The sequence below is a fragment of the Melospiza melodia genome, chromosome 8, assembly GCF_035770615.1.
Source record: "Melospiza melodia melodia isolate bMelMel2 chromosome 8, bMelMel2.pri, whole genome shotgun sequence".
Classification (NCBI taxonomy): Eukaryota; Metazoa; Chordata; class Aves; order Passeriformes; family Passerellidae; genus Melospiza; species Melospiza melodia.
Window position 1 is genome coordinate 18392909 of NC_086201.1, and position 11676 is coordinate 18404584.

Consider the following 11676-nt stretch of genomic DNA (forward strand, 5'->3'; position numbering starts at 1 on the left):
ATTTCTCCCAAACAGAGCAAATTTATTTTATTATTAATATGAATAATTATTAATTAATAACATTGCTTCTACTTCTTTTATAGTAGCCCTTCCTCTTACTCTGTATTCGCTCTGCTTATGTTTGGACCATACAAAGTTAAGACCTCAAATTACTTTCCAACAGTGTTTTCTGATATTAATATTTGTTTTGATCAATTTTTTCATCTATATTCTGTATGGATTCACCAAGTTGCAACAGCACAGCCAAAAGAAGGCAGTGCCATTTGAATATCCCTTCACGTATGACAGCCAGTCACTTTCATTTATCTGCTTCCATGGAGCTCAAGACAGAGCAATTATGAAGAGGATATTTAAATTTTTAGACAGGGCACTTTTCCAACATTAAGCTATGTATTTTAGAAATGTAAACTCAACGAAAAAGAAGGGTCATTATGTAAAGAATGTTGCTACAGGAGAGAGAGTAATTAACACAAACACAAGTTCTACCTTATGGCAAACATCAATTGCATCAACATATCTCTTCCCTTTCAGGTAATTGAAAGCCAGCCTGTAGCCTGTAATTAAAGAGGTGAGGGGAGAGGGGGGAGAGGAAAAGCAACAATTTCAGTTTCTGTGTTGAATAATAAAAATATCACATTTAAATTTATTTTGGATCACCATGTGTTTCTAAAGTTTTTTTTTTCCTACTGTTGACTCACATAAGCCTGGTAATGATCAAAATTTCTACTGAAAGTCACTTCAAGTAGTAAATAAAAGTCCTTTACACACTGATAGCTATGTCTGAATCAAAAGGAGACATTATTCTGGGGAGCATGTGCTACTAGACAGAATACATAATGGCTGCGTTCTTTCAATTACCATGGTATCCCACAGAGTTTCTCACTGTGGCCTGCAATACACTGTCCCTCTGTAAAGGTAATTACATTATTAAAGGAAAAAAGGGAAAAAAAAAAAAGGGACAACGAACTAGGGAATTAAAATGCTATTCAGTAGCAGTGTCAGCAGACCACTGATATAAAAAGTCACATGGAATAGCTAAGTTGCACAGCAACATGCCAGGCTGGTACTTGCAACCTAAGAGGTAAAACTCAAGCACATCAGCCTGGACAGAGACTAGGCCTGAGAAAAAAAAACATTATAAGCATGCAATTTCCAAAATTTGAAATTTTAAATATTTCATTTTTTAACTTATCCTCGCTGGCAAATACAGGATCTGATACCAGTTTTTATGGCTTTACTTGCCAAATGGAAATTTGCTGCTTTAACCATTTTTATTCTACTGCATGATAATCCTCAGAATGCTGTAATGCAAAACTAGAAACAAATGCACAAAGTACCTTCAATATCATACTCTCTTTTGTATGCAGGATAATTTGACAGTTTAATTTCACTAAGGAACTCTCCTATCTAGACATCAAAAGGTTTTGTACTTTGTTGAATTACCACTCTCCAGAGCATTTCAATATAAAAAAATGAAAAGTCTTGATCTATGTTCTGTACAAACTTAAGAAATTACAACTCTTTACTACTGAAACATCTTTCTAATACATTTAATTTGATTAACAACTGCAATATTTTAGCAAAAACCACCATGGCTCAGTCTACAACAGCAGGAATATCTAGGAAAAATCACTGCCCCCAAACTCAGACATATAAAGGTTTTTCCATTTAACCTATAGTCAGATTTCTATCAGTTATTTTTATTTCTGTTTTGATATAAGCCTTCCTCTGGTTTGACCCTCCCAATTTTTTGACTCAGTACAGATGACTCACAACATACTCAGTTTTGGTAACCCATCCAAAAAACCACAGGGGACAAAGAGAGAGCACAGATGAAAGACTAGAGGTTGTATGTATTTCCAAGGGGCAATAAACACATCCCAAAACCACTGGCCTTGGAACCTAAGGACAGATTCTAGGTGTTAAGTAAGAAAATTTAATTTAATCCTATGTATCCTTTTCACAAAGCGTTTCCTACATTGAAACTGTCTTAATATGTGACGATTTAGTACAAATTTCAATTTATTATTGAAATTGAAACTTGACTAGTGCCTCAAGTTTTCAGTTTGCCATCTTTTTTTAAATAGATATATTTAAAGACACTTAATATAAATTTTTTTAAATCCTCACTCATGTACATAAAACCTGATCCATATAGATAATTTGGACAAAAAATGAAATACAGAAATCAGTGACTTGCCACCATCATATAATATATATAATTATAAAAGACTATCTACTACAAACAGTATATAGTCGATTACTATAAATACATTATTAAAGTTAAAGCTGTACATACAGAGACAGTTGTTCAGTCAACTGAAACTGTTTCAGATCTAACCTTGTACTACAACAGTAAGCAGAAACTTCTGAAGCATCATAAAGCTGCTACCTCTTGCCATGAGGGCTCTTTCCATGTTCAGTACACCTTTAAACATTTGTGGTTTTATGTGAGGAAAACCAGTGATACTTTATTTCTATAGAAAATTAAAAGCAGTCTTTCCAGTAAAAGGCAGTTGTTTCATTCCTACCATAGTACCCAAAATCATACTTTATAGCTTGTATATACGTGCCTACTGTTGGATTCGTCTGGTTTCCATATTTCCAGGCCATCTCATAATTTATTGCTGCATCCTTATATGCCTGTTCCTTTTCCATTATGTATCCCATGTATTCATAAGCCTTGCAGCATGACTGCAAAATACAAATATTCATTCAAAATTTTATTTAAGTAAGCTTGCATATAGTAATACTGACAAATTAATTGCTAAAACACTCCAAATCCATACAACTGGAAAATAAAAGTAACACTTGTTCTCACTTTGATGACACAATAGTCTTAATTTAAAGTATCTGTGTTATAAATGAGTTTTACAGAATTATGCTCTACTCCAGATCAAAGTTCATCAGAGAGACCACTGCAATGACTCTACAAAAACAGCTATCTCTCTCAGTTAATAATAACCCCACACAGCTGCATTTCAAGTCTAGTGTTGTACCTTCCACAAACATTATTTGGATTTTTTTCTTAAGAAAGTATGTTCATAGCTTTGTTTTGGAAATGGTTTAACATTATAATTTTCCAATTAAAGCTTAAAGAGTCAAAAGTAACCTAAAAAGAAAAATCAACCATTAAGTATTTAATTTCTTATTAATCCAAGGAGTAAGTCACCAAGCATCTGAAAAGCAGGTTCTAAAAATCTATCAAGCATTCGTTGAAAATACTAGCCTTGCTTATATTATACACACATATAAATCCATCTAACTCCATAATAAAACTTAATATAAAAGATACAGTAATTCATGCAGAAATCTTACATTTAGCTCATAAAGCAGGAAAACAATTTATAAAAAACTTAACTACTGCATGCCCTTACCATGAACAGTTTATATTATCATGCTGCCAATACGTATAACATTTTCAAGAGAAAAACACAGGCAACTTTTTTACAAAGACAATGCAAAACAATACTGATATATAAATTACTTTCCATCTTGAAATTTACTACTTGCAGTTAGGCTTTCAAAATCTACTGATTAAAAACTTTCAAATCACAGCATAGTGGGATCAGCATGGGAATGCTTGAAAGTTGAGAATAAAAATATATTTCCCCTCTCAATTGTAATAAACAAACCAAAAAGTTCAAAATCAAGAGGAGCAATCAGTAAGAAGCCTCAATTTCACAGAAACAGTCTGCTCACTGGCATCTTACTAACCAATCCTAAGTCTTTCAAAAACAACAAAAAAAAATCCTTATTAAATTACACTAGGCTTTTATGAAATTTTCACTCAACATATTTACTTAAATTGTATATGTATGTCATTCAATTCTGTTAAACCAACAGAAAAACTAACAAACCACAATAACATGTTTTCTCAGTCCAATCAAGTCTTCCAATTGGAGCCTACCACATAAAATATTGTCCTGTTGATTGACAAGATATGTCAAGATGTAAACCACTCAACATCTCTTTGTATAGCACAATTCCTGCTTACCAGCTTTGCATGCAACTTGGAGAGAAGTCCCTCTCTTTCCTGTGCTGCTTTGCAGGGAGCCAGATATGCACACTTCTAATCTGCCATCCTCCTTGCTAAAAGCAGAGCCTGTTTATCTAAGTCACTCATGAGCCTCAAACATTTTAGAAGAAAATAAATTACTTGGTAGGCTATGTTTTACACTTGGTAATTTCTACAACAAAGCAGCATTCATGGGATACACCTCCTCAACAAACCATCTATTTCAAGATAAGCCTTGTTTTGGGAGATGACTCATGTTTATCCTTCACCTGTAGGGATTTTGAAATGGAACACACCCTATTTTAAAGAGGCCTCTGCAGAAGTACATAATAGCACTATACCAAGAACTGTGGTAGCTGTCAGTTTTATGTTCAAAAATCAAGTGTTCAAAAAACATCTCTCAGAAGCTGCTAAAACATGATTGAATAATGAACCTTACCTTTTATACCATTGAATTAATAAAAAAAGTATAAGCACTGTGTCCTTTTCTAAACCAAATCTGTGCTCTATAAACAGTACCCTGAACCTGCAGCACAGTGTGTATGGAACACCAGTCTACTGGACTGCCTTACATGAAGGGAAGTCAAGATATAAAAACATGATCATCTTTTTGCTGATCAAAATGAAAAATAAGCAGAAGCTAAGATCTGTGCTTATTCCCATAGTCAAAGCAGGGTATTGTGCAGTTTGCCTGCTCAGGAACCCTGAGGTAAACAACATGAGACCTTATCCCCTGATAATCTACCAGACAGTATTGCCATGGAAAAAGATTAATACCAGCATTAAAAAAATAATCCTGCACTGTAAAAGGCTTATGAACACAAATGTTTAGAAACATAAGGTATGAATATAGTATGTCAGTAAATGGAGCAAGTCTCCAAAATTTACACAGCCACATCTTTCTTCATCAGTTTTGTGAGACTGTAGAATGCATCTCTGACATTTCATAAACAATCCAAGCTTTATGAGTCCCCTCAGCTGAAACTTGTGGAAGTTGCTACAGAACACGAACAAAAATGACTAAGCAGCAGAAAGGTTCTAAGGTTACTTTCAATGTGCACTGACTTACCCTGTTATGACGAAGGCACCGTTTTAGAAGCTCACCTGCCATATCATATTTGGCAGATTGAATGTATATATCTGCAAGCAGAAGCCAACTCTTTTCAAAGTCCTCTGCATCAATGGGATTCCAGCTCATTTTTGCAATCCGTTTTAACTGATTTCTGGCTCGTGGAGTCTGTTTCAAGATCATGTAGGCTGTGGCCATTCCCAAAAGTGCTGGTATATGATCCTTCTGCAGTAAAAAGTACAATGAATGCTTGATGCTTTTTCAAATTTTGATTGTAATTTTTTTTTAAGTAAGACTTTCATCAGGTATCTAAAAACTAAACTAAAAGCTAAATCTCAGAGTGCCTAACCTTACAGACATGTTTTGCACCTAGTGCAAAACAATTATTTCTGTAATCATGATAATCACCGGGCACAAGAAATGCTAAAAAAATCCAGACATTTCATCTCACAAGAAAAAAAATCAGATACCACTAAGAGCTATACTTTTTATATACAAATAAACATCTCAGATAAAATCTGGAGTCAACAGGAAGTTACAATAAAAGTGGTATTTTTCACTTGCAGAGGTGCCTGTCAAATATTAGCGAAAGGGACTCTGATTCCTCTTATTAGGTGTGCAGCTCTTAAAAATTTGATGTCTAAACTGCGTGCATCCCAGCTTTATATAAACAAATAGGATTCTTAAAAGCCACCATTCTAGGCAAGAGCCTCAAAAGCAAGCAGTAAGAACTCCTGGCACAAATGCAATTTTTGACTTCCGTAGTAAAGGATGAGAATGGGGGTCACATCTTGCAACTGCAACTCCTACATGCAGAGAGTAGTTGTATCAGGAGGTAACTCAAATGCTTCCTTCTCCTTCTCAGTGCTCCTGACTCACTGTTGGTATTCTGCCTTTACACTTCTTTCTAAGGTTGTGCTGTAAATACACTTGTCATAGTGCATAGAAAAAAAAAAGAAACACCTTTTTCAAATTTTATATAAAATTTTTGACAGGAGAATAATCCTTAGAGCAAATAGCACTAACACGTGGCACTGCTGCTGAATGTCAATTGCGAGACTGGTTTAAAAAAAATGTAGCAAGTATGAAAGGGAAGAGTGAGGAAATGAGACAGGTTACTAACCTCAGTCTCAACTATTTCTGAGAAAGTGCTCAGTGCTTGTTCAGCGCTTGATTTTTGTCTGGTTGCCATGAGACAATGATTCTCCATGATTCGCAGCTGAATGTGACCCTGAATGGTTTGAGGCTTGAGCTCCTTCAGCAGGTTTCCTGCTGTTCTTACAGCCAACTGCACAGACTCCTGCTTCTCTGTTGAATTACTATTATCAGAAAAAAAATGTTCATAGAAGCTTAAATTTTTAATACACACCAAACTAATTAACAAGTTAGAAATGCTTCTCTGCTAAAGACATGCCATTTTTGTAGAAAAATGGCTCTGGTATACAGGCATTCTAGATTGGTTCTCTTCAACAACAGAAATGACAACCCAACAAGCTGATTGTAACACTGCCAATGACCACCATTCAGAGAAAATCTACATTTTCTGCTTGAGACTCACTTATTACAGTATAGAATGGTCTCTCACAATAACAGAAAATACTGAAAGCATGAGATGATCTTAAAGTTCTAGCAATTTAAATTAACACACATTGTGAAGGGGCAGCAGAAGAAGGAGATGACAGAATAGCCCAAGCAATATTTATTTAATTTCCCTACCCCATGTCAGTATCGAGATTTTCAAAGACTTCTCCACCCACAGTCTCATTATCTGGGTTCAAACAAATTTCAATCATGTTGTAGATTGCATTCTGTCCCCACTCGCTGTCCTTCCGAGCTTTATTAAAATGCCGCAGTGCATCGTTCGGTTCACCTGTGTACCTACACGGATAATTAAAATATTTAAAGCGGGGCAAGTAAAATTGTCTGCTCCAAATTCCACCCAAATCCCAGTAAACCCAAGTATTTAAAAACAGATGACCTATTTGCACACACTGATATTGCAAGGTTTGGAGAGCACGCATACTATTGCAAGGATCTTGTTTTCGCAAACTAAAAATAGTCTGACAAGTTATAAAATGTGAAGATAAATTCTTATAAATTATGAAGATAAACAGAATTACATTATTGAACCTGGAAGAACATACTGAGATATTCAGAGAAACTGAGAATTCCCTTAAATCCTGACATCTAATTAAATCAACATAGCACCTTTAAATGACAATGAATGACAAGAAAATTAATTTAAACCTATACTTCATAATCAAATAAATCTTTTCTTAATAATAATTGCAAGTACCAAAGATACAGTCCTTTGCAGTAGTGAAATCCAGGTTCAAGCTTTGTTCGGGAAGAATGTTTTTCAGCCATTAAAAGAAATCTTGGGACTTCTTCTAATTTCCCGGCTCTTCTTAACAGATCAATTAAGCGAGAGAGGGTGGCATAATTATCTAAATATACAAATAATTAGCAGATTGTAATTCTATTTATTTGCTATATGAATAAGATAAGAAATAATGAGCCTGCCTAATTTTTTCACATATAAAAATTTAATACATAAGGCACATTTACACAGTAAGCTCAGATACAAGAATGAAGATGTCAAGTGATACTTGTAATATCTTTATACAGATTTTATAGAAGTATATCCGTCCCTCACTTTCGAAAGCACTCAAAACCATTTGCTGCACTCTTGTGACTTCTTTTAAAGTCCACTAGAAAGCTTTACATTCATTACAGTAAAATTTTAATAGATTTTAGTAGCTTTCTCTCTGGTCCTGACCTGAAAATTGCTAAAAAAAAAAACAACTTACTGCTGTCCAAGACAAGTTTCCTTTATTAGTCTTCAAATAAAATATTACCTTTGTGCTCATGCACTTGACACTTTTAATACAAAAGAAAGTGCTTTACAGTGAAGAAGTAAATAACATCCTATTTGTATTTGGCTTAAGGTAAACTATGCACATTACATTGCAGCAAAGTAAATTACTGTATCTACAAGAAATATTTTTTATCATATTCCCTTAAACCACCTTTATGTTTTTATACATGATAATGGTCTTTGGTTTTAGTATCCATTACATTATAAATAAAACATTTCTTTTTAATCAAAGAGTTTTTATTCAGCTATTTATTCATCTCTTTCATTAGAACTATATATCAAAACAAATTAAAAGTATCACTGCTAAACATTCACCTGGCTTGCGTTCCAGGAGCTGCTGGAAATGAAAAACAGCTTGCTCATAATCTTGCTTCCTGAACATGAGATCTGCCATCATCTACAGCATTGAACAATTTTAGAGAAAACAAAACAAGATATTATAAATTGTGAAACCGTTAAACAAAAGTTACAAATAATTGTCTTGGTTTAGGGTAGATTTGGGAGGAAACACTAATGAACTGTGGTTATGTGGAGAGCTAAAACTATAGCTTTAAAGTGTTGCAGGAGCTGCACAAGAAGCAAAATCACTTGGGCTTTTTATTACTTTCTGGAAAACAAACACAGTATATAACACACATGGGTAATAATGAACCAAGTACATGAACACCTTTTCACATAAGGTGAAAATTAAAAGTTAATTAAGTAGTCTGCCATATCCTTAAAATATGGGGTTTTTACCATTGTATAGTTTTACTCCTAATTTTATTTCTAGTAACTGCAGATTATGCACATGGAAAGCAAAGTTAGTTTACAGTTAGAGAAAAAGAAAGATGATAGCTCACTTCAGCAGGGAAGGTAAAATGAGTTCTTTAATTTCAGTTTCTCTCCAGTAAAGCTAATATAGAGTAGGTTTAATAACATATTTCAAGAGTGCCATTACTTTTGTTCATGCACCATACTAGAACAAATTTCAGATGTTAGACTGCTATAAGAAAACAAATTATTCCCATCTTAAAATAACATTGCTCCTAGTGTGTTACATCAAAAGTTGCTTAGTCTATTGAGATGTCTTTTAGGCCAAGAAGTATACATGTCCTAGACAAGAACCAGCAGCTATGATTAAAACTTGTTAAGTAGAAATATGAGTAACTAAGGTTGAATGAAACTAATGAAACTATAAAATTACCTTAAATAAATAGTTCTCTTATTCTAGCACGTTAAAAAAATTGTTTTCATATTACACTGCTGGAAAAGTAGCTTCTTCCTTGAGTATTAGCCAATTATCCATAGAACATGCATTGAGCCATACTTTCTCCAATCTTACTACAACACTTTTTCCTTTACTTCTAAAGACTCATTTTATATTGAAGTAGAACAATGGCTATGACTGCTAGAAACTTCATGATGAAACACCAGCTGCTATAAACAGAAAAACATCTTGTTGCCATGGATTTTTCACTTTTTTTTTTTGAAATCACAAAGCTGTAGGCTCTTTTAAAAGTAGTGCTTTATGGATATATCATATTGCAGGCACACAAACATCAAAAAGCATTGATGCAGCATTACTATAACAGCACATACCATCGTTGCTGCTTCATTATCTTGGTCATTCTTCAGCAGTAGGGAACACTGATGTTGACAGGCATCAGTATCATCTTGTGCAAGATATAAACGTGCAAGTTCCAACATTGCCTGTATATTAAAATATTTAACTGCATGTAATTCAAAGATGAAAAAAGCTGGTTCAGTTCTGAGTATCAACCTGATATTACAGGGGTCCAGGGAAAAACTGTATCTCCACTAAAGAGAGAGCCTTTTCTGTCGTTTCCTGTGGGCTCCTGGTCAATTAATGCAATCCATTTTCATTCCCTCACCTTTTAAAAGAAACAAAACTTTTCTTCTCATGAGGGATATTCTACAGGAACATTGAAAACAGGGCTGCTCGGATAGTGTTGCTCTGAAAACACCAGTATTTTGGTATGAATAATGTTCTTGGAAAAATATAAGTGAAAGTAGTTTTAAACATATTGAAAAAAACCAAATACCTCATCAACATTCACCAGCTAATTCTGGAGTACAAGTAAGTTTCAGAGGAGACTATTTTCTTATTTGCATTTCCAACCTACGACATCAAGACTCTGTGTGAATCCAGAGAGTAAATATTGACTAACTAAAACGTACACCAGCATACATTCTTAAAGCTGAAGTCCCATCATAGACTACTCTGAATAAAATGCCACAGAAAACTTTATAAATACAAGTTACCACAGATGTAATCAAGTTTCTATTGAAGTAAACAGAAGCTTTGTTCACAAAGCAAAATTGGCAGTAGATAAACTGTAAGTCACTCCTACTTAAAAACTGTTTTGATTTTGTTTCCAAAAGGGAGACACTTATAATTGCATCATAATTCCTTTACTAGTTACACTTGTGAAAGGCACTTCTGAATCAGAATAGTGTTTTGAACATCCTGTTCAGAACATGCAGGCTTCTAGCACAGTTTTTAAACTGTTTTCTTCCTACTTCCTGTTCTGTTCACACTCAAACATATACCATGTAATTCTGAAACAGGAAGGCAGGTGGGTAAGCGCTGAAATGCTACAGGGAATGCATGCATGTCAGAACTTTAACTATGAAAGCTTTCTTTAAGCTGCTGCTCTTATGTGCACAACTCAGTGGAATACCAAAAGGCAGTCTTGGAGTCAAGGAATACTTCCTGCAGGAAGCAAAAAATAAACTGGAGTTCTACACTTGAATCTAGTGAGTGGAAGTGGTCTCTAAATTTTCAACTCCACTACAAACAATATTATGAACTTATGTGCATGATGCAATCTGCAATACCCTTCAAGTCTCCTTCAGGAAACTGCATTGCCTCTTACCTGAGCAAGGAAACAAAGGGAGGGTACTACCTACCACATTTCACTGTGTAAAACAAAACCACACAACTCCCCTGTGACATGGACTGCAATCTGTTCACATTTACCTGGATAAATGCAGTATTTCAATCCATTTGGCTAAAATACAGGAGATTTTGTTCTAACAAAACAAGGTACAGATAGTATCAAAGGAATTTCCAATATTTCAATATATAATTTTAAGGAAAGTAAACTCTGAAGGTGCCAAGAGACAGATGGACTTTTAACAGCTCAAAATAATATTTTGTAATCTAAAAGAATTCAATTCTAATCTTGCAATGCTTTTAAAAATGAAGAAAAGAAAACAAGTTCAAATCTACTGAAACTATAAAAATACATTGGAAAACTCCTTTATACTAGTTGTGGGTAACAAAATATTTTGCTTTTGTTACTCAACATGTAGGCAGGGAGTTAGTCATGAGAAACTCACACTTATTTTCTAAGATGTCACTGTATTCTGTGCTGCTAGCAAAGTAGGATTAAAGCAAAAATCTTCAGTAATATCTAACAGATATTTAGTACAGATGCCTACATCTTGTAACAATGTGAATCTCTTAGAAGTATGATTTTAGCAAGAACTGAAGGGAAATCCTATGCTGGTATTTCAGTACTGGTATGAAAGACAAAGTAAGGCTTTGATACTGACAAAAAAGCCACAGCTGTACCTGTACCATGACAGGGAGTCTCCTTGCTCTTAATGGGGAAATCACCATTGTAAGGATGTTTTTATTCCCCTCCCAATTTATTTTTCTTCTCCACATCATTCTTAGAAGATGTCTCAAATACACCGAAGTTA

At 34.4% G+C, this 11676-nt stretch overlaps 1 protein-coding gene across 2 annotated transcripts in view; it reads right to left on the reverse strand.

The window, feature by feature from the left end:
- TTC21B (tetratricopeptide repeat domain 21B) overlaps nucleotides 1–11676 on the reverse strand; it is a 33469-nt gene that overhangs the window by 774 nt on the left and 21019 nt on the right. For both annotated transcript variants that reach the window (XM_063162035.1, XM_063162036.1), the window contains 8 exons: nucleotides 9547–9657; nucleotides 8281–8362; nucleotides 7384–7534; nucleotides 6804–6965; nucleotides 6211–6406; nucleotides 5088–5312; nucleotides 2574–2694; nucleotides 487–554 (listed from right to left, as the gene is read on the reverse strand). In XM_063162035.1, coding sequence (XP_063018105.1) covers nucleotides 487–554; nucleotides 2574–2694; nucleotides 5088–5312; nucleotides 6211–6406; nucleotides 6804–6965; nucleotides 7384–7534; nucleotides 8281–8362; nucleotides 9547–9657 — 1116 coding nt within the window. The remainder of the gene's footprint in view (nucleotides 1–486; nucleotides 555–2573; nucleotides 2695–5087; nucleotides 5313–6210; nucleotides 6407–6803; nucleotides 6966–7383; nucleotides 7535–8280; nucleotides 8363–9546; nucleotides 9658–11676) is intronic.